Source organism: Chironomus tepperi, unplaced genomic scaffold (assembly GCF_022539635.2).
Source record: "Chironomus tepperi strain 1889 unplaced genomic scaffold, CSIRO-AGI_Ctep_v1 contig_13, whole genome shotgun sequence".
Classification (NCBI taxonomy): Eukaryota; Metazoa; Arthropoda; class Insecta; order Diptera; family Chironomidae; genus Chironomus; species Chironomus tepperi.
Window position 1 is genome coordinate 1,428,921 of NW_027226135.1, and position 24,456 is coordinate 1,453,376.

The 24,456-nt window shown below is 35.3% G+C and overlaps 1 protein-coding gene across 4 annotated transcripts in view; it reads right to left on the minus strand.

The window, feature by feature from the left end:
• The window catches only part of LOC139090512 (heterogeneous nuclear ribonucleoprotein L-like), a 155,396-nt gene that overhangs the window by 55,466 nt on the left and 75,474 nt on the right, over positions 1-24,456 (minus strand). For 2 of the 4 annotated variants that reach the window (XM_070640257.1, XM_070640247.1), the window contains exon 4: positions 23,702-23,759. In XM_070640257.1, the coding sequence (XP_070496358.1) occupies positions 23,702-23,759 (58 nt within the window). Of the gene's footprint in view, positions 1-23,692; positions 23,760-24,456 lie in introns of all 4 variants that reach the window. The other 2 variants (XM_070640241.1, XM_070640234.1) reach the window with 1 other exon arrangement.

Genomic DNA, 24,456 nt, shown 5'->3' on the forward strand with positions numbered 1-24,456 from the left:
CTTGGCAACTCTGGATGGAAACTCTAGAAAATTGCAGGATTTGTCCTAATTTGGACAATTTTTCTTAGATGCGCAACTGCTAAAAGGCATTTCCATTGATGAAACCCAAAACTACAAAATATAAGCGCAAGTCTTGTATAAATCCAAAATTTTTCATACTAAACAGCCCCAACGACCGCTATAAGTCACATGTTGAGCACTCTCTGCTCTCTATTTCATCCCAATGACATCTCAAACATCAAAATGCATTTAAAATTGCACTAAAAAAATTTATTTTATTTAATTAAATTTTTCTACGTCATTTTGAAACACATTTCCTTTCACTTTTTACTTCCCCAAGTGCTTCACATGAGTAAAAAATGCAAAATATGTTATTAGAAATAAAAAAATTTTTATTGCACAATAAAAAAAAGCGACAAAAATGACACAAAAGAGAAGTTTTACGGATTTGACTTGAAGCTATTTGAATTCAATAGGAAAATAATATTAAATTTTTTATTGCTGTTAAGTGTTTTGGATGAGTTTTAAAAAAATATGTTGCAGGTTTTATTAAATTTGAAATTTTAAATTACTTCTTTTTAAATTTTTTATTTTTTACAACAAAAAAAAAATTAAAAAATTGATGATTTAAAAAAAATTGAAATTAAAAAATTTAAGAAAAAATTTGGAAATTGAATTTAAAATTTAAAATTTCTGAAATTTTTTTAAATAAGTCAATTTTTTTAATTTTCTTAAATTTTTTTCAATTTTATTTCAATATTATTTCTTCAAATTTTTAAATTTTTAAATTTTTAAATTTTTTAAATTTTTTAAATTTTTTTTTTGATTTTTTGAAATTTTAAAAAGTTTTAATTTTTTAAATTTTTATTTATTTTTGAATTGTTAATTTTTTTAAATTTCAAATTTTTCAAATTTTTAAAAATTTTGCACTTTAAAATTTTTTTAAATTTTTTTTTAAATTTTTTTAAAATTTTTTAACATTTTAAAATTTTTTTAAACAGAAATTTCAATTTTTTATGACAAAAAAAAGTTTAAAAATTGAATTTTCAATCAAAATTTTTTGAAAAATCCCAAAATAAACTTAAATAAATTCCAAATTTTGAATATCTGTATTTGATTATATCTCAAACTTAAATCCCATCCACTCCACATCACCACTTCTAAACTCAATAAAACAAACAAAAAAATCATCAAAAATTCTTCCATTTTCCATCAAAAAATCCACTCAAATCTTAGAAAAAAGAAGAACAAAAAATGGAATTAAAATTAAATTAAAAATTAATCCAAACACAAAATCCACTTTTGCTTATGATTAATCGTTTCAAGATAACAACCTACACAGAAATAAGAAAAATTCTAAATTTTTTTGACTTTTTTTTCCTTCCTTTTTTAATCTCAAGTGCTTATATTTCATTCTTATCTAAACTCAATTTTTTGTTATTTTTATTTCACTTTTTCCAGAATCTTTTCTTACGTCTTTTTTGGATTATCTGAAGTGAGATGGGGTATGGGGGAGGGGAGGGGCAGTAATGGAAAATAGAAGAAAATTTCTGTTTGTTTTCTTAAGAAAATGAAAATCTTTTTTAATTCCTTTTGGTGCTTCTAGAAAATGTTCAAATTGATATCAAAACATAACCCCAAAAAATTGTTTGGAAAATGAGGAAATTTAATTGAAAAGTTTTGTTGGATATTGTTGACGTTGTTGATGTTGGGCTAGTATATTGATAGAGTTTTGGATATTCTTGTACTCTATCGGTTGAAATCGTCTAAGATCAGAGTAGGCAGGTCTCCAATATGGAGAAGCCTCGATTAGAGTCTGGACTCCACTTGAATGCAGACTCTACTTGAGTTTGGTCCCTATTGGAGGTTTTTTTGGACTTTTGGATTACGATCTTCCAAAATTCTCCCAAATCTAACTAAAAAAAGGTTTAGACTTGACATTTGGTCAGCTTTGGAGTCAGACTTCGACTTCCCCAATTCTTCATATCTCCCTGGTGTCTCTCACTCAAAAGATGTGAATCTTTACACCTTAAATCAGAGATAGGCAACTTATATACCGTATGGGACTTCTGTTGACACTTAAAACCCAAGTATGCCTCAAAAAATAGAAGATTCAATCCCACTGCCCTACATAATCAATCTCAAATTCATCAAAAACTTTTAAACAACCAATTTACTCCACAAATCCTTCATTTCATTCAAATTTCTTCTAAATGTTAAGCTTCTTGTAGCTTAAAATCTCATTTCAAACTTTTCGTTGATGGTCTTTAAACATATCATTGAGGATGTCGGAAGGAAGCACTTATAATAAAACTTTTTCTTTTTCACCAAAGATATATGTGCGTATGTGCGGGACTATTAAATATAGTCTAATATAAATCAAAGACTGACAAGCTATAAAATATCCATTTTACGGGTAATGATTGGCATTTTAGAGGCTGTTTTGTGTGGATTTTGAGAAATTGAAGGGAAGAATAAGAAGATTGTGGGGAAGATTGGGGTTTGAGGTGGTGTGGAAGTTGAGGATGAGGATGAAAGCGGTATTGTTGAATTTAACCTGGACTTAAGTTGTATTTGAAGCCAGTATCAAGTCAGAATCACTTCCAAGGGTCAGACACTCCGAAGAACTGTGCTTGCTGTCAATCTGACCCGGAATTGGATCGATTAAATCATTGGTAAGTAGCCGGTGTACTGTATTACTGTTGTTTGCATTTTAGGTCGAGGCTTACCACTGAGGTGTGCCTCAAAATACTAAAGGTTACCCATCACTGCACTAATCGATTTGTTCCAATTCCAACCAATTTAATCCAATCAAACTCATACAAATCAAATCCACTTAATTCACCTTCCACCCAAATCATCAACCTCTGCCCTCCAACTCCAATCACCTCACAGATAGTTCAAATCAACTTAAAGTCACATAAAAAGCATTAAATGTATTATATGTCAGCCATTGTTAAAAGAAAGAGAGAAAGAAGAGCTTTAATCCTCTTACTGATATTATTTCAAACAGAATAAACTTTACATTTGCCCGAGCAGCACAGATTGTTACTACGATGGTCCCGAGCAGAGTTGGCAGGACTTTGGAGTCCGGACTTTAAAAGTCCCAAAAGTCCGGACTCCACTTTAAAGTCCTGCCAACTCTGGTCCAAAGTATCCACTTTCAAAAACGACCGTTAATTATTTTCAAAAAAATATTTTTTGTCGTTAATATTCAAAATTTTTTTGACCGGTAAAATTATTTTTCTTCGTAACGGAAATTTGTATTTTAAAATAAGTTGAGTTCGAAATGTTCGAATTTTTTCGACAATCTAATGTCGAAAAACTCGGATTTGAGATGGCCACACTCTGAGTCTCTGGTCGTACAGATCAATTGTGACCCATGACTTCCCTCAGATGGCACCTAAAGCTGGCCATATTGCTTACTTTCGTGTGCCAATTACTGGTACCAAATTCTAGGATTTCTCTATCAACAGCTTGTCTTCATAAGTTCGGGCACCGCTAAGTTGTCGCCATATTAACGGTAAGTCGAGTCGTACCTTAACATGCCATTAAAAGCCTGCCTCTTTGCCCTATCAAGGTTAACCCAGACGACTCGATTAAGACTGACTTAGATTCACATTAACTTGCAAAAACCTGAAATTCCCCAACATTATGCTCCCCGGGTCTAGATCCATCTACTCCAGTACATAAACTCACATTCAGCTCAGCAAAGTGTCTTCTTACTTATTTTATTTCATTACAAATCTAAGCACACAAAAGATTCACATTTTGCAGCTCAAAAAGACTTTTTTTATGCATTGACACGACTTTCTTTGTCGCTTCCTTTCTCTTCTTCCTTGTCATGCTTATGCTATATACACAAAATATCTAAAATTGGAAATCTTTTTTTGATCGATGAAATTAATGCCCGTCGGGTAATGCGATAATAGCGCGAATGTCGAATAAAGTGTTTGAAAAAGGAAATTATGTCAAAATGAGCATGACCGATTGGATAATCAATGATTATGAGACGTAATGATTAAGGCTGATGATGGTGAAGAAACGGAAATTTGAGGGGTTTTAGTTAAATTGAGGGTGTGAACAGGGGTGTAGGTAGAGATTATCGATGGATGGGGTGAAGTGGGGACGGAAGGTGGATGTTGGAGGTTGTAGTTGCTGTTAAGATAAAGGTTGAAGAGCTACAGAATGCAAAAATCAAGAAAATCTGCGGTCAATCACGAGAAACCCTAAAAAATTGTAGAAAATTGTGTTCAAAAGTTTTGAGAGTGTTTTTTGGGGTCCAATGTTCCAAATTGTTCAAATGACCCATTGCCCTACTTTCTATACGCCTCTGCTTTGTAAGATTCTCAAAGTCCTGCCAATCTTGGATCAGAGATTATCAAAAATTTGCAGAAAATCGCATAAAGTTTCAAATTTTTTGATTCCTAATGTAGATGATTCCCAGTATTAAGAATAACAGTATCAGACATTGTGGATGGTAAGAGATCTCGAAGAAGACCAAAGAGCCCTTGGATTGAATGTAGATGCATAGAAAATGAGACTAAAGTCCTTAATATACTAAACTGACATAGGTGCTCGAATGATAGAGCTGGTTTTAGACACGGAAATGGGCTCAAGTGCGCATCAGCCAAAGGAGTAAGTAAGAAGATTGGGGATAGTGGATGATAGAAGGTGGGGGTAGTGGGTGGCTGGACAACTGAGTTGACAGGTGACCAAATGACGAAAAATACCAAATTTTGTCACTTGACTTCCCCATCTTCTGCTCCTAATTTGAATAAAAATCATTAAAAATTCATTTTCAATTCCAATTCAACACCCAGCATGTCCACCATCTGTACGACATTCCAACCCACCCCAAAATTTCCCATCAATATCTCGACTTCTTTTAAACAAATTTACAAATCGATTTTATCATAAAAATTTTCGCCCTAAAGCACAACAAACATTTCCGCTTATTTTACGAAAAAAATCAGCAAAATTTCCACAAAAACTATTAGATTTAAGAGGCACTTAGTGGATTTATTGCTGTTTATAGTGCTGAGTACGGAAATACATATAATCATATAATCCACTTTTATTGTAGGCACCACAATAACATTTATTATGTCAACAATTTTTTTTTCTATACAGCAAATCATCGTCCTACAAATCCATAAATAGCGTACAGCACGAAAGCCATTACTGCATATTTTTGCTATTTTTTGCAATTTTTATAAATATTGAACAATTTAAAAGATTTCAATGGAAATCCATTTCATTGTGTAAAACTGGAAAATATATGGATTTTGGTACCATTGAGCATGTGAGTTGGATGGAACAACTTTAAATCGAATTTTAAGCATTTGGAACATTTTGAATTGAAATGTCTTTTGTGTGGATTTTGATGCTGTTTTGGGTCTGTGCTTCAAATTGTAGTAAGAGCAACTCTAGCATTAGCCTGGATTTTACCAAATCAAACTCGAAGTCAGAGTCATCCTAGCCATTAAAACGCCATTTTCCGACTAGTCCACAACATTTTCCATCATTTCCACACCGTCTTCCATTCTGCAAAACTGCCAACAATGACAATTGACATCAAAAAAGGCATTTCATATCCGATTCATGAATAACAACAAAAAAGGGAATTCAACCCTCAATTTTCCCCCAAAAAAACTTAATGACATGAAATGTCCAATGATTATTGCAGCAAGTGGCAACTGTTTGGAAAATTTAATCATCTTCATTCACAACTGTGACTGCTGTCATTTCTGTTACTGCTTTTCGTCGTCGTTATGCTGTCTTGACCGACATTATAAATTGGCATAGCTCATGAGTAAGGCAATTTTTATTTCAATTTTCAGAGATTCCTTTATGAATGCTTATTACAGTTCTTGTGGACTTGAATGGAAAAAAGTGACGGAATAAATTGATGATAATGAGGAAATAAATTGTGATGAAAAATTGGTGTTTTATGGCAACTGGGGATTTAGTTGGACATTTTTAAGAAGCTAGATGAATATTTCTTTTCATTCGTGTGAAAGACCGTTATTCAGCTACAATCTAGCTATCATTCAGCAAAAATCTGGCGATTCAGTAAAATCTGGCTACAATTCAGCTAAATATGGCTGAAATTCAGCAAAATATGGCTGCAATTCAGCAAAATATGGCTAATTTTAGGCTAAATTTTGGTCAGTCCTCTGAATCGGAAACATTCATCACTTAACCGACTTATGCAATCCTTTCAACCATCCCAACACCCCTTTCTGATGCCAGACATTCCCACTTTCCACATCGTTACCCAACACACAAGCCTTCCTCCACACACCAAAGCAAAAGCATGAAAAAATGAAAATTTAATGATGAATAATGAGAAAAGAGTAATTTTTATCAGAAAATGCGAAATTTTCATGAATACCAAAAAAATGATCGTAGTCAGCAGCTTTTTACGATGAAAAAAAAAGAGAATGTTGAGTTTTATGATAATGAAGTTGTCAGTGGGAAGATTCTGATGAAAATGTGAATTTTAATGTGAAATTTAATGTGGAATTTATGAGTAAAGTCTAGGAAATTGTGTATGAATGAGGAAATGGCGTAGGTGATGGCTTGTAGGCGATAGCATGTAGGTGATGAGGAGGAATGACCTGAATTATGGATGATGTGAATTGGTGAGGTTATTGGGGTTGTAGACATGGAATATGGTTGAATTAAGATGTCGGTTTCTAGATATATTAATCTAGCCGTTATTCAGCTAAAATCTGGCAATTCAGCAAAATATGGCTGCAATTCAGCAAAATATGGCTGCAATTCAGCAAAATATGGCTGTAATTCAGCAAAATATGGCTGTAATTCAGCTAACTTCTGGTTGTAATTCAGTTAAAAATGTGGCTATTGTTTGGCTGAATTTTAGTGTGTCTTATGAATCAAATTCACTGTGCACTAACTGCAGGAGGGTCATACTTCCAAAATAATCAGACAGTGTCCCACAACCACCAAACAAGTCCCATCCACTTCACCTCCTTCTCAATTTTATCATCATCACCAAACGCTCATACATGAATAATTTCACATTAAAATCACATGAAAATTGAGTAGAACAGGAAGGACAAAAAAAAAGAGTTGCTTTAATCAAAACATTATCAAAATTTACATAGATTACACGCGCGCACAAGGATGTCTAAGAAGATTCAACAGATTCTATTTTTTATGACTCATTCCTTCTCATTTTTACAACCTTATTCTCATTAATTTGCTCAACTTTTTATGTCAGTTCCTTTACTTATTTTGGTTGTGTATGACTAGCTACATGCGTGCATCACACAATTCACATATTACAGCATGGATAATCATCACCGTATGACAGTTGAGAGCCTGAAGCACATGAGATATGATACTCAATTACGCTTCATGCTACCTAGCGTCAGTAAAAGAATTTTATGTGATGACACAATGTGATGCTGTTGGGGATCTTGTGTGCTTATAAAAATTTGGGACAGGAAGTGCAAAGCGGAAGCATTTTTGATGATAAAAAAAGAGGAAATGATGAAGGTGTGTGGAGTTTTTGGGGTCATTTGGGGTGTATTAGGGGTTTGGGAAAGTCAATATAGGTGAGTTGTCAATTATGGAGACTTTGTGGATCTGATTTTGGGTTTAAGTCAATTGAGACTCAATTGAGCCTTTTTGAGCCTTAAAAAACCAAAATGAGCCTTAAATGACTCCATTGGACCGTTTGGAATCAAAATTGAGCCTTGTCGAGCCTTAAATGACTCAGATTAGCTACTTTGAACCAAAATTGAGTCTTATTGAGCTTTACAGGTCCTCACATGACTCAAATGAGCTTCATTGAGCATTTTTATAGCCTGTTGAGCCTTACAGGTCCTAAATCAGCCATGAATGACTCAAATGAGCCTTGCAGGACCTAATTGAGCCTTATATCACTGATTCTTACTCAAATGAACCGTTTAGAACCAAAATTGAGTCAAATTGAGCTTAAAATAACTCAAATGAGCTTGACAAGCCACTATTAAGGCTTGTTGAGCCTCACATGACTCCAACAAGCCTCAATTGACTCAAACAATCACAAAAAGTCCCCAAATAAAAAGTCACATATTCTTCCTTAATATTTCATCCTTATTTCATTCATTTCGTGCATCATCTCGCGTATCCAACAGACAGCAACAAAAAAATGTAAATTACAGTAAAATATGTGAATAATCCTTTTTGTATTCCGTTTTATATTAAGGCACAGTAGAAAGCATAGCAAAAAAACACATACAAGGAAGAGGAAGGCTTTGTCGAGGACTTATGAGTCTTTCTTTATAATGCTTCGTGTAGCGGATTTGCTTTTTTTTGTAAAAAAGAGGATAAAAATAAGATGAAATTTTTTTTATGGTTTTTTGTGTCTAAAAAAGTCTTTACAGTATTGTTTTATGCCTTTTTATTCTGTGGAAATGAGGAAAATTTTTTGTTGCTTTTTCTTGATTATTTTTGAACAATTTTTATTGTTAGTAGGCGTTGAAAAATTTAAAAATAATTTAAATTGTTGAGATATTTTTGGAATGAAAATTGAAGTAATAATTGTTATTGAGGAATGGCTGTCGACACGAGCTGGGTAATACTGTTTTAAATGGGGTACTCAGAGTCCAAAGAGTGCGCAGGCTAAGAAGAGTGTACATAACGCGCATAGTGTACATAATGAAAAAATTGTACATAATGCGGAGAGTGTATATAACAAGCAGAGTGTACATAACGCGCAGAGTTTGCATAACGTGCAAAGTTCGTATAACGCACATAATTCGTATAACACGCACAATTCATATAACGCACATAATACGTATAACGCGCAAACTTCCATTAACGCGCACAATTCGTATAATGCACATAATTCGTATAACGCTCATAATTTATATAACGCACATAATTCGTTAATATAACGCACATAATTCGTATATCGCGTATAATTCGTATATTGCGCATAATTCATATAACGCGCATAATTCATATAACGCGCATAATTCATACAACGCGCATAATTTGAATAACGTACATAATTCGGATATCGCGCATAATTCATATATCTCACATAATTTATAAAACGCGCATAATTCGTAAAAAGCGCATAATTCATATAACGCTCATAATTCATATAACGCGCATAATTCATACAACGCGCATAGCTTTTGGGAATTCTAATCGCCTTAGAAGCACTCCTTAGAATCCTGTATTTTCTGACAAAATTCTTCATATTTAAATCCAAAATTCCACCAAACCCAAAACCTTTACAAAACCCTAAAAAATGCGCCATTTCTATTCATTTTCACATTCCTTTAATTTCAATTTCTATTCAAATATGTTTGCTTTCTTTGTCATCATTCACATAAGTTTCTTGCTTATTTTGCATCGATAAAATTGCTATCGATTCCTTTTAGTTTGACAACAAAAAAATAAAAAAATGACGATAACAATGCTTTTTTCTAAGGTTGAGACACTCTAGAGCTAGAATAGATGAAGTTGGTAGTTAGATCCAAAATTTAAGGTACGGAACTGATGGTAATCGGGCATGATGTTGGATTTAAGCCGAATTTAAGCTGAATTTGACATCAAGTCAGACCGGTCTGGGTTAAGAATAGGTTAAGAAACTGATCCTTGACGATGGTGTGGCTGGATTGGTCACATACTTCGAAAACAGAACCAGAGTTGGCAAGACTCCAGAAGTTTGGACTCCAAAATGGATTTCTGGCAATTCTGAATGAACCACTAAAGGAAGTGCCGTTCTTGGTTGGAATTTCACTAGACCAAGTCAAAAATCAGTGTCCAATTCCTCCCCAATCTATTCTTTTTTGCGGATTTTATGATTGCTCGAGGTACAAAATAAAAAAGTTGATTGAGAAATTTGTTTTCTCATTTTTCTTTCCCTTCCCCTTGTTCCTTCTTCCTTCTTCTTCCATTTTTCATAAACATTTGCATGCACGAAAGCGAAAAAAAAGAAGAAAATTTGTGTCAATACGACCATAAAAATACTGATTTGATATGATGATTTTTTTGTGTTGTGTATATGATTCATGCTTTTCAAGCATGTCAGTAAGTTAAACCTTAATATACTGCATGTCAATAGCATACAAATTTTTTTGAATTTATAAACTTTTTTTGGGGTAGTTTGTAGCTGGAAGTTTTGAGCTGGGATTATTGATTGGGATTTTGGAGTTGGAATTGGTGTCTGGGGTGGATTAAGGGGTGGAGGGGATGGGATTGGGGGTCAAAACCCTCTTTTCTTGTAAGAAATACTTCAATTTGCTACCAGACATGCACAAGGTGTTGAATTGACTCATAATCCGACTCCAGGTCGGCTTAACTCTGTCCTGAGCCCGAATTCGGTCAATTTGGGTCTGAGGCTATTGTCACGATGATCTGGTACGGAATTATCAGTCAATTCTTCCACCATGTGCTTTCATAACTTGAATTTTTCAACAATAACGCTCAAATTCATCCAATTTCATCCATTTTCCTCCATTTTCATCAGCATTTTCCAAATTATTCCATCAAATTCAATGAGTTTTCCATTATCTTAATCTCATTAACCTCAAAAATCTCAAAATTCTCAAAATTCTCAAAATTCTCAAAATTCTCAAAATTCTCAAAATTCTCATCAATTTATTTCAATTAAAAGACAAAACAATTCCTAAAGTTAATCAAAGAAATTGTCAACTCAGCTAAGAACAAATAAGTCGATGGAAATAATCACAAAACTCCCAAAAATCCTTCCAAAAATAATAACAAACCTGATCCGATACAAAATTCATTGTGGAACCAACAAAAATTGTCAAGTAAGAAACAATTTGGATATTATCATACTAAGCAGATAAGAAGAACAGAGCCTGTTTCGATAGAATCTTATGTAGCATAAAAAATTGATTTTCAGTCATGAGACAGCTTTAATACTCAGCATGTGAAGGGATTTGAGAGACTAAAATCAACTGAGAATTTGATGATGCAGCTTTAAAGTCAGGGATTGGAATTGGAGGATGTTGAGTTGTTATACAATGCTCTTATGAGTTTCTTAAAGACTTAAGGGGTCTGAAACTACAATTTATAGCTTTAAAGGGTCTGAAACTACAATTTTTAGGCTTTTAAGGGGTGTGAAACTACAACTTTTTGGCTCTAAGGGGACTGAAACTATGAATTTATGGCTTTAAAAGGTCTGCAACTACAATTTATTGGCTTTAAAGGGTATTAAACCACGATTTAATGCTTTTAAGGGGTGTGAAACTAAAAGTTATAGCTTTAAAGAGTCTGAAACTACAATTTCTGGCTTTAAAGGGTCTGTAACTACAATTTATGGCTTTAAAGGGTCTGAAACTACAGTTATTTGGCTTTAAAGGGTCTGAAACTACAATTTATGGCCTTGGAAAGGGTCTGAAACTACAATTTGTGGCTTTAAAGGGTCTGAAACTACAATTCTTTGGCTTTAAGGGGTCTGAAACTACAATTATTTGGCTTTAAGGGGTCTGAAACTACAATTTGTAGCTTTAAAGGGTCTGAAACTACAATTTCATGGCTTTAAGGGGCATGAAACTACAATTCTTTGTCTTTAAAGGGTCTAAAACTACAATTTATCGCTTTATGTTTAAGGGGTCTGAAACTACAATTTTTGGCTCTAAGGAGACTTCAACTACGAATTTTGGCTTTTAAGGATCTGAAACCACAACTTTTTGGCTCAAAGGGGACTTCAATTACGATTATCATCTTTAAATTCCCAATTCATCTCCAAATTCATCAACCCCACATGAGAACAATCCAATAAAAATCATTCATTCCATCTACAACATTTACAAATCAATTTACCATTCTCATCACACGCAAGGCTGAACATTAACAAACATCAAAACTAGTAATGAAGCGGATCACGCTTCATGAGAATATTCACACAATACGAAGATCAGAAACTGTACAGAAAAGTAAAAAATAAAAATAAAACAACTTGAACAAAATAAGAGATTTATGAAATAAAAAATGATAATGTGCAAGTAATTAACTAAAATTATTTACATGGAGAATAACATGTACAGTTACTACTTTCGAACTTTTAAAGTTCGAGCTTCGCTCGAACTATTTTTCTTCTCACGGCAACATATTTTCATAGATATGCAGTTTCTAATGTTTGAGAAAATACAGTATTTATATAGATCACTATACGAGCCGGGCTGAGCTTCGCTCGCCCAACTTGGGTAGATTACAGTACTTATATAGATCACTATACGAGCCGGGCTGAGCTTCGCTCGCCCGACTTGGGTAGATTACAGTACTTATATAGATCACTATATGAGCCGGGCTGAGCTTCGCTCGCCCGACTTGGGTAGATTACAGTACTTATATAGATCACTATACGAGCCGGGCTGAGCTTCGCTCGCCCACTTGGGTAGATTACAGTACTTATATAGATCACTATACGAGCCGGGCTGAGCTTCGCTCGCCCGACTTGGGTAGATTACAGTACTTATATAGATCACTATACGAGCCGGGCTGAGCTTCGCTCGCCCGACTTGGGTAGATTACAGTGCTTATATAGATCACTATACGAGCTCGGCTGAGTACTTATATTCGTATTGTGTATATACGAACTAGGCTAAATGTATTGATTCTTAAGAAGTATTTTGATTTAACCTTGTTCACTTCGCTTTTGTTTACTAAAAATTAAGCACATTAATAGATAGATATTTCTAATATCATGTAATATTTACATTTTTTTCTTCAAGTATTCAAAAAAAAAACTAAAAAAATGGAAAAAAAATTTCAGGATTTCATAGGATTCGATCTCACGACCTCATGATTTCAATTACTTTTATCCAAATGCAATCAGCCAAATCTTAATACAAAGTACTATTAATAATTTGGATAAAACAAGTATATAAATTAATGATTTTTAGATCATGAATAATATAGAAGAAATACTTTTAATTGTCCCTTTAAAACACGTGTTTTGGAATAAGCGGCTAATATTTAGGGAAAAAATTTCAGTTTTTTGCATTTTGTGCCTCAGTGGATGCATCTGTGACCCCAAAAACTATTACAGCTCGTGTGATAACCAATATCTATCGATAGAAAAAACCGGAAGTCTTAACTTTGTGTTAAAATTGAGTTTTCGCGGAAACTAACTATACTTGCTAAAGGACAGAACGTCATTTTTTGCGATTTCTCGGCACTGGAAGCACCAATCATGAAGGAGTTTTTACCATTTGATAGGTAATACGAAGCACAAACTTTGAATGACCGAACTTTTTTTATAATTCGGCAAGGCTGAGGCAGTAAATCGAAAAAAGTAGATTTCTGTAAAACAAAAAACAATATATTCACACAATTTTGTGTGAATATGATTGGATACATACTCAATATTTTTGAGCTTTATCACCCAATAATCCATTCACATATAAAGCATTAAAATTTATCATCTTCATCAAACTGTTGTAAGATGTTTGTCATGACTTGCTACGGCAATCGATTTTTGGATTCATGAATCGATTTACTGCTCGAAATCAGGGGTGGGAAACCTTTTTTGTTCTATGGGACACTTTGGTTGGAAGATTGGATCAAAACAGTATACGGCGTACGGTTTATTGGCATTTTTTGAAAACTTCCAGGTGTAAATGGGTATGTCGCATGACATAGGTTGCGAACCTCTGCTTTAGTTACTTCTTAACCTTGATTTGTAAGTCTGAACCAAAACCGCACATGGTATGCGGTTCATTGAAATTCCCAAAAACTTCCAGGTGTAAACAGGTAGAGCACACCTGCCCAAAATTATATCTCAGCAGTTTTATCACTTTTTTTTTTCATTTTGAGTGAGGATAAAAAAAGAGAAGTGAAAGTTTATGGCAAACAGCAACAAATTCATGTTTATGCACACACATATTTTCCTACATGACCCCTCCTCCCCCTCAGTTCCCCTTATCTTCTGTAAAGCTTACAAATCCCTTCCGACCAACGTCAGCAACAGAAGTAAAAGTTTTTAAATTCCTCTTTTTTTCCAGTCTAGTTTTTGAGGATGAAAATAGAAAAAAAAAGAAATCTTTGTGGTTGTTACCTTTTTGTGTATATTTTAACTATCAAAAAAAAGGTAGACATGAATTGTTATGCGTTCAATATCAATCCCAGAGGGGAGATGAATGGGTGAAATTTGATGAATTTATTAAAGTTTTTTGAGAGTTTTTTTTGGATGTTCGAAATATTTTTGGCTATTGAGTCTAAAACTAGGTCGGTCATCTGCTGTATTTTTGCCGGGACGCTGCTGTATTTTTCAACCTTGCTGCTGTGTTTCAACAAAGCCTCAAAATGTCCCAACAAATCGAAATTTCTATACAAATTTTGGAATTTTTGACAAATTTTGAACATTTTCATTTTGAAGGTCCGGGTTCGAGCCCAGAACTGAAAATATTTTTTTCGGAATTTCAATTATTTTGTGCACTTTTTTGCAAGTTTCTAACATAATTCAGCCAGTTCTTTGAATATTAAGACTCAAAATAGTCCAACCCCGCAGAACATAGCTTGAATAAAGGTTCTAACCTCAAAATTCCCTCCCTCCTCTTCTCTACCCCATGCCCATCATCCCTATATCCATAACTTCCCCAAATTTCCCAAACATTCTGAATTTTTCACAAACTTAATTTAAACATTTTCATACAATTTTTTTTGCATAAATATTTTCACTAAAAAAAACTCCATCATCATAGAGTCCAGAGTTGCAAAACAGGTGTCTGTGACAGACAAAAACCGTACAAATTCTTGATAATTGCATGATTTTTTCTACAAATTTTTGATAATTTATACGGTTTTTCCTATAAAACCATACAAATTATCAAGAATTTGTACAGTTTTTGCCTGTCACAGGCTCCTGTTTTCCAACTCTGGTCTATAGACACGCCGTACACACGTACGTGCACATCCATAAAATATGAATCCAAAATAAGAATAATAAAAAAGTTTGAAAATCCATTCGGAACTAAAACTTGTTGAGTAAAAGCCAAAGTTATTACTGTATAAAAAAATGTGGCAACAAAAATTTCAACTTTGAAGCCTGTGGTTATGCTGAATAGATTAAGGAACACAATGATTGTTGAGGCTTTAAGATAGTTCCGATTTTATTATTTTTGCTGTTTTAATCTCCGCTTTCTGAGCTGTTATTTGCTACACAAATAAATAAATAATTCATAACAGGTTAATTCCTGTATTTTATGCATTAAGTCTGCTGAATCAACAAGGTAAAGTGAGCATTTTAGTGAGCGAGGAGATGAAACTGAAACTGTGAAGATTATTAAGCAGATTAGTGATGTTGAATTTAAGTGCTGAGATGAATAAGTTTGGACTGAATATTCAGGTAATCGCTTTAAAATCTGTCAATTTAAAGTGATGTTGAGGATAAGGTTTAAATGGAAGTGATTCGAGGTAATGGAAGCTTAAACTCTGGCTCAAGCTGATATAATTGAATTATGTCGGTGATTGTCGTGGTCTGAAAGATTGACTATTGGTGTCTGAGTCTTGGTGTGATCTGGATGCAACCTAAATGTTAACAATAGACTCAAAATTGAATCTATCTTGATTCATGAACGTCCACTAAATACACCCAAATATCACAAATCGGAATTGGACATATCCACCTACCAGTTCATCTACACTTTGTGTATATTCTAAAGTAGAGGGCAAGGGTTTGTGTAGGTGCATACCTTGATTAGAGGCAGTGTTCGATTCGACTTCATAGAGGTGAAGTCGTGTCGACTTAAGTCTGACTGTTTGAGCTCTTCGGTCTCAGGCCGTCGTGACTCTAACTAGATTCCATGACACCATGCCAGAGTCACGACGGCTTTTGGCTTGATTATGAATCGATGTCATCCATGTTTAGTTGAAAGTTGACAGGACTCCGGGAATCAAGCTTCAAAATGGAATCATACCAACTTTGATCTAGAGTTCCATTAGTAAAGTGAAAGTCATGGTTACTGAGGGTAGCAATACTAAGCTAATTTAGGCAAATTATTGGCCTGGAGAGCACAATGCGTAGAAATAACCAAATGTCCGGCCTTAGGCTAACTTGACTCTGGCCTTAAGCCGAATTTTATCGATTGAAGCCTGAGGCCAGAGTCACGTTGTTCTAGGGCTTGAGTCCAACTGGTCTGAGAGAAGAATAACGCTGGATTGAAGCCGGAGTCACTATGTCCTGAATCTGGATGGTCGACCATTTTTATATCGTGTGCCTTGCACGTAAAACTCTCAAATCTACAAATTTTGACAATTTACTTTAATTTTTAGTATCAAACTTCCCTCAAATATCCACTGCACACAACATAGAAAATCTTAAAGATAAATCCAATCCCTTTTTTGACGTAAAAGAACAAAGTTTTATCAATAAAAAAGACATTAAAATGAAATTTACTAGTTTTTTTTTACTGTTTATAGCTTCCATTTTATATGACGTACGAGAAGCTTTAAAATAATCAATAAATTGAAGAGACAAAAGCTTAATAGAAGTAGATAGAAAGGAATGAAGGAAAACTAATTCAATGTGTCTCTTATCATCATTGAAAGCAGCATTAAATCATTATTTCTATTATTATTACACTCATTACGATTTCAATCCATGAAGTTTATTGTCTCTATCTTACTTACTCATAGTTCCGAGGAGCATAAGTCAGGTAACTTGATGTAAAATCCGGGATATGGGGCTGATTTCTTCGGTTATGGTACGATACGGTATAACACGACACGGTGTGTCATAGTAAATGTATTGGTTCACTACTGGAAAGGAACAATGGCACATTTGGTATGACAAGATTTTATACCTTCCTCGTACCAAAAGAGTAATGTAAATGCATCAACTGCGAGAAAAACCGAAGAATTCCTGGATTGAATGTGTTGAAAAAAACGTTAGAGTCCTTAATATCCCGAACTGGCAGAAGGTTTCGAAGGATAGAACTGTCTTCAGACATTCCCTAAGTAAGTACATTTACTTCATCAATTCCTTACTATTTTTCCATACCACAGTTGTTACCTAGGCCGGTGCTACTCTGCTATTGAGACTGGATTGAACCCAAATAAAGTTTCAAGTCAGAGTCACGTTGGTCGCGGGATATTTAGGGGAATACAGTTGTGTTTAGAGAATAAAACTTAAATGTCAGAAGAAATGCCGTTGCTAGGACAGAAAAACAAGTTTGCTACACCAGCCTTAGCTGGTATCAACGAAAATGGCCAACCTAGAGCTTCAAATGGTGCTCGACGCAGAACAGTAATGGAATAATGTCAGCTTAAGGTTTAAGCAGAGAGTTTGAAACTACAAACTAAGTGTCAGAGCCAATTGGCGTTGTTAATTTACAGACGGAAGCCAGCTATAGAGCTAATTTTAGGAGACATCTAAAGGAATTCATGAATCACAATTGATCTATACGACTAGTGAAATAAGCAAATAAGTCAGAAAGATGATAAAGTCAGCAACAGAGTCATAAAGAAAGCCATTCATTGTAACCAAAGCAGGTCCAAATAGAGGACCATGGTTGAAGTAAGTAAGAATCTAAGTATCTGCACATCAGGCTACACCCCAAGCACCTCACCCTGATTCCAGATTCTCAATCAACCAACCTCCTTGTGCTACTCGGTATTCAACACAAGAGCAATTGAAAAAATAATAGTTTTTTTTATATTTTTTTGCCATCGATGAATTCAATCATTCGATAATAAAAAAAACGTAGATGCATAAAAAAAATAATATCATTCCATAAGCGCACGAATTCTGCATCAGTTGAGATTTAATATTCAATAAGTGAATTGTGAGTTTTTTCAATTATTTAAGTAAATTCTTTCTTGCTTCTTTTATTCCTGTTTTATCAGTTTGTGAAACTTTAGATTTTTTTATTGGTCGTAACAAGTTTTGGATTGACTTTTGAGAGTGTGTTGAGGATGGCAAGGGGTAAGGGGGGTTGGGGTGTTGACTAGGTAGGTGGGGAGGAGGGGTTGGTCGATGTGTTGGTGTCCAGGTGCACTCCAGGGTCACAGGGAAGCCACAGGTTCTGTCAAAAATCCCAAACCCCATCTTCCCTAAATTGCGACCATCTAAAAGCGCCCAGGGGCAATAAGGGGTCAAAAACTCCAATTTCCCCCTGTTACATCATAACTGTACAAACCCCAAGCATCCACTACACTACTTCAATATCAATTTCCACAAAACTATTTATACTCAAATAATCACAAAAACTTAAAATTCAATATCAATTCTGTAAATCCACTCTCGCACAGTGTCATCAAATTACAATAACAATTTTATCAGCTTCAGATTCCAATTTTTTTTCGTTTGCATCATTCTCATAACCATCAAATTAGTTCTGATTGCATATATATTCTTATTATTACTGTCTCATGCAAGAGCTTTATAACAAAAAATTAATTTTATTCCGCCTCATAACGCGCTCTCTGTTCAATGTCAATTAACATCTGGATGGGAATTTGGTGAGTGGGGGATAGAAAGGGGGTGGGAACTTGATGGAGTCGGGTCTAACCTAGTCGAACCTAGTCAAATCTAGTAAGAATAGAGTCGAGTGAAGCCGTACCAAGCCGAGTCAAGCCGAATTGAACCGAGTCAAGCCGAATTGAACCGAGTCAAGCCGAATTGAACCGAGTCAAGCCGAATTGAACCGAGTCAAGCCGAATTGAACCGAGTCAAGCCGAATTGAACCGAGTCAAGTCGAATTGAACCGAGTTAAGCCGAGTTGATCCGAGTTAAGCCGAGTTGATCCGAGTCAAGCCGAATTGAACCGAGTCAAGCCGAATTGACACCGAAGTCAAGCCGAGATAAACAGAGTCAAACCGAATTGAACCGAGTCAAGCCGAATAGAACCGAGTCAAGCCGAATTGAACCGAGTCAAGCCGAATTGAACCGAGTCAAGCCGAATTGAACCGAGTCAAGCCGAATTGAACCGAGTCAAGCCGAATTGAATCGAGTGAAGCCGAATTGAGCTGAGTTGAGCCGAGTCGACTATGACATAAACCAAGTCATCCCAAATATTACAACCCCTTGACTAAAAGCTCTTAATAATCCTCATTCCCCACTTGATTTTTTTCATTAAAAGCCTTCTTGTTTCTGTTTATAGCATCATCTGCTGTAAAAGCATAAAGCTATTAATGTTGAATGTATGAAAAAAAAGAGAGAATCATGTAGCATAATATAAAAAAAGAGGGAGGGGGAAATGCTTTTAATGAAACGCACTCGAGGAAGCAGCAGCAGCAACACACAAAAAAATATACATAAAAGTCTCAAAAAGTTGACGCCTACGGTCAGTTACAGAAGAAAGCTTCATTGCGATTTGGTAAGGAAATCTGCATCACTTGTCTTCAGCACAATCATTATCGTCAGAGACATTTTTTTCTTGTTTTTTAAGTCTTAATCACTTTTTACCCGGAAGGAATTGGATGTAAAATACAAATTGTATTAGGAAGTTGGCGTTGGAATGACGTGGATTGTGTAATTTATCTAGATTGTTAGGAATTTTGATGACATTTTGGACGCTCGACCCGAGATGACTGAATTTTGACGTTCGACCCGAGATGACTAAATTTTGAAGCTCGACCCAAGAAGACTGAATTTAGACGCTCGACCCAAGATGACTGAATTTTGACGCTCGACCCAAGATGACTGAATTTTGACGCTCGACCCAAGATGACTAAATTTTGACGCTTTATCAAAGAAGACTGAATTTTTGACGTTTGACCCAAGGTGACCAAATTTTGACGCTCGACATAAGATGACCAAATCTTAATGCTCGACCCGAGATGACCAAATTTTGACGCTCGACCCAAGATGACCGAATCTTTACGCTCTGAACTTTAAAGACTGAATTTTAATGCTCAAATAATTTAAAATTCTTGTCTCAAAAAGAAACTTTATCATCCATAAAATTTATATCCATATCAAACAGCTTCTTTCCTTGAATTTATACTTCATGTCTTTCTTTCTTTTATCACCCTAAGGTTAGTCGATTATGAGGAACAAAATAAAAAAAAAAAAACTTCTAACAAAAGGCAACTCCGACGATGCTTCAGATACATAAAAATGACTGAGCAATTTTACCATGAATGGACATATTGAATATTAAATGGAAAAAATGGAAGTAAAAAAGCAATTTTTTTATGCTTGAATTAATCGTTACGAGCACTTAGAATGGAAATAAGATCAAAGGCAAGTGATGTTGAATAGAAGGTTATGCTGAAAGTGGAATGGAAATAAAAAAGGCAAAGTAATCTCCATAAAAATTCAAATTGACAAATTCAGTTGGAATCAGTACAAGCTGATTCGTCATTTTGGAATTAAATGAAGGTTTGGAAGCTTTTGGACATCCTTAGACGCTCTTGGACATCCTGGGACGCTCTTGGACATCCTGGGACGCTCTTGGACATCCTTGGACGCTCTTGGAAATCCTGGGACGCTCTTGGACATCCTGGGACGCTCTTGGACATCCTTGGACGCTTTTGGACATCCTTGGACGCTCTTGGACATCCTTGGATGCTCTTGGACATCCTTGGACGCTCTTGGACATCCTTGGATGCTCTTCGACATTCTGGGATTCTCTTGGACATCCTTGGATGCTCTTCGACATTCTGGGATTCTCTTGGACATCCTTGGATGCTCTTGGACATCCTTGGACACTCTTGGACATCCTTAGACGCTCATGGACGTTCTTAGACGCTCTTGGACATCCTTAGACGCTGTTGGACATCCTGAGAAGCTCTTGGACATCCTTGGACGCTTTTGGACATCCTTGGACGCTCTTGGACATCCTTGGATGCTCTTGGACATCCTTGGACGCTCTTGGACATCCTTGGATGCTCTTCGACATTCTGGGATTCTCTTGGACATCCTGGGACGCTCTTGGACATCCTTAGACGCTGTTGGACATCCTGAGAAGCTCTTGGACATCCTTAGACGCTCTTGGACATCCTTGGATGCTGTTGGACATCCTGAGAAGCTCTTAGATATCCTTGGACGCTCATAGACATCCTTGGACACTCTTGGACATCCTTAGACGCTCATGAACATCTTTAGATGCTCTTGGACATCCTTGGACGCTCTTGGACATCCATGGACGCTTTTGGACATCCTTGGACACTCTTGGACATCCTTAGACGCTCATGGACGTTCTTAGACGCTCTTGGACATCCTTAGACGCTGTTGGACATCCTGAGAAGCTCTTGGACATCCTTAGACCTTTATACCAAAGTTGTTCCTTACAACAAACTTCGCATCCATCTCTCATTAAATCTACCAATATCAAACAGTCAAGCAACATCCTTTAAAGTCTACAAACAGGCACAATCTGTTGCACCGAAAACAAAGTATCAAGTACAATAACATCTTTTAGTTTTGTCCTAGCACAGCACATACTCTACGGTAATTTAATCAATTTTATCAGATTTTAAGAGCTTTTGATGCTGCAAAACTTTAACTTCCTTCCTTCAATTGAAACAAAAAAAAATTCAATAAATGACAAAAAAAGAGAATTTTTTCATTTTACTTTTCCTTGCCATTCTTTTGTTGCCTTTCTTTTCCCATTATTGCGATTCCATCTCACTTCCATCACTCTCGTGTGTTCTTTTTAAAGTAGGACACATTGTTTGTGAAATGATGGTGAGATGGAGTTGTGGATTGGGGCGGTTTGTCTGGTGACGTTTTGAGAGATTTGTGACCATCATGACACCATGACACCATGTCACCATGACACTATGTCATTGTGGTACTATATCACCATGACAAAATGTCATTATAACTCCAAGACATCATGTCACAATGTCACAACGACATCAGGACACAATGTCACCATAACACCATATCAACATGTCACCATAACACCGTGTCATTTTAACATCCTTTCACTATGACACCATGTCATAATGAAGCCATATTACCATGTGATCATATCACAATGCAACCATGTCACCATATGATCATGCCACAACACAACCATGACACCATGGCATCAAAAAACCATGCAAAACTCCCAAAAAAAGTCGCCCTAAATCAAACTTCACCAACCTCAACATCCCCAACTTACTTACATTTTTTAAAAGTCATTCTTAGACAATAATAGACATCACAATGAATTGTAAAAGGCAGTAAATGAAAGAAAAAGTGTTTAACGATGATATGAGAGAAAAAAATGAATGAATGGAAAAAGTAAAGTAAAAAGAATATCTGACACGATGGATGTATGTGAATGTCAGTAGAAAGGAAAGATTGAAAGAATTGAAAAAAAAAGAAGGAAATTTGGTCGGAAAAACTGGAGAAAAATGAATGAAAATTTAAAGAAAAAAATGATACAGAAAAGAAAAGAGATTGATGGAATTTTTGGGGTAAAGTGAGAGAAGTAAGACACGTGGAAGTTCAGAGATGAGGCTATGCTGCTTTAAGATCAGGGCGCCATGTGCACTGGGGCATGTTCAGACATTATTTCGAGTAGAAGGAGCGGATGCTCGAATTTTCCTCAAAATACCCAAGCAAATTAAAGAATTCGGTCCAAAAATGGAAGGAGATGAGGTTTGACTCCATACCTCAACCCCTCATCCCCTCCTCTCCTTTTGAATACCCCTCCTTGGTTCAAGACGATGTTTGCAGTTTAAGTGCATGCACAAAAGCTTTTTTCGGATTACATTGCGCATTTACAAAGATGAAAGTGAATATTTACTTTAAATCAATATAAAGCACAATTTACCCGAGCAGCACACGGTGTTTGGTTGAGTCAGGAGCATATTTTGGAGGACGTCAGACCCCACAACCCCAATTTGAAATCATAGACTCAATTAGTAAGCTCACGGGTACCATCTGTAGTTGCTGACCCCAAATCTACATTTCGAACCCTTAAACTAGCCCCATGACAAGCTTGGGACACCTAAGTTGGATCCCGATAGGTTGTCGAACTACAGGTAACACCCAAAGATCTCCTAATGAAACCAGTGCCACCTAATTTTGTTTTAATGCTCAGATTTCTTTTTTTTTTATTCTTACTGAAATTTATCTCATTTTTTATATTATTGCATAATGGATTGAATTTATCTGAGAATTAGACGATGTTTATGGTGAAATTGATACAGTTTTAGTCAGGACAGTTGGATGTGGAGATGGTAAGAGTATGAACTGGGTGGTCCTGAGTAGTTGAGACTGTGAATTTTGTAATTAAATTGAGTAGAATCAAGTCAACTTGCCAACTTCAAATCAACTTGCCAACTTCAAGTCAACTTGCCAACTTCAAGTCAACTTGATGATTCAAATCAAATTGATGATTCAAGTCAACTTGCAAGTTTCAAGTCAACTTGATGATTCAAGTCAACTTGCCAACTTCAAGTCAACTTGCCAAGTTCAAGTCAACTTGCCAATTTCAAGTCAACTTGTCGACTTACTTCATCTTATCAACTCAAGTCAACTTGACTATTCAAGTTAAAATTTTAAATCACTACAAGTTGATCACTCAAGTCAACTTGACTTCTTTCTTCTTAATTCTTAATAAATCTTAATTAATCATTATAAATTTGTATTAAAACTTAAAATTATTTCTAAAAAAATCTAACAAAAAAAATTCTGTTCTAAATTTCTAAAACATTTCATTTGGAAAAATGTTAATTAAGCTTTCAAAAAAAAGCAAGTAAAATATTGTGTAAATTGTGTTAAAAAAGATATGAAAAAGGTTTAGCTTACAGAACTTACCCAGTGTGTAGTCCCAACTAATATCACTGTCATTTTTGTAGACATTTAGCTTCTCGGGCTGGAATTAAATGGAAAAAAAATTGAAAATTTTAGTGTTTGGGTGGATTTTTTGAGAATTTTTGTGAATTTTTTGTGAATTTTTTAATTTTTCATGAATTTTTGAAAAATTTTCGAATTAAATTTTGAGGATTGAAGCTTAACATCTGTGATTCTGTAAGGATTGACGTCAATTTGATTGTTTTTCACAGTGAATTGACAAAATTAGCTTAAATTGTGTTACATGACCTAAAATCCTGGGGGTCGGATGCTCAATATAAAGCTACACAACCCCTACTAAGTGTAGGTACCATATGACAGTGGTGAGCAACCTGTTTTGTGCCACGACATACCTTGGTGTGCCTCAATACACCGAATAACTTGACCCATGGACTCAATCTAGTTATGAAGCTCAATTCTTAAGTAAATTGCAGTTTTAAGGTCTATAGCATATGATGTGACTTCAATTACTGGTTATCCTGACGCCGGAGATGATCTATCCACCTTAATAGCCCTTCTGACCCAACATTAACCTTGAAAATCACCCAATTTTCACCTATAAATCAGCTCAACAGCCTCAACAGCCTCAATAGCCTCAACACTCTATATTTATTGCTTTACATCCCCCCTTTAGTCCCCCCAAAAAATCCCATTTCTTATTTTTTTTTAATATTCAACAAGCTTCCTTAATTTTCCATCTACACACAAAAAATATCCAC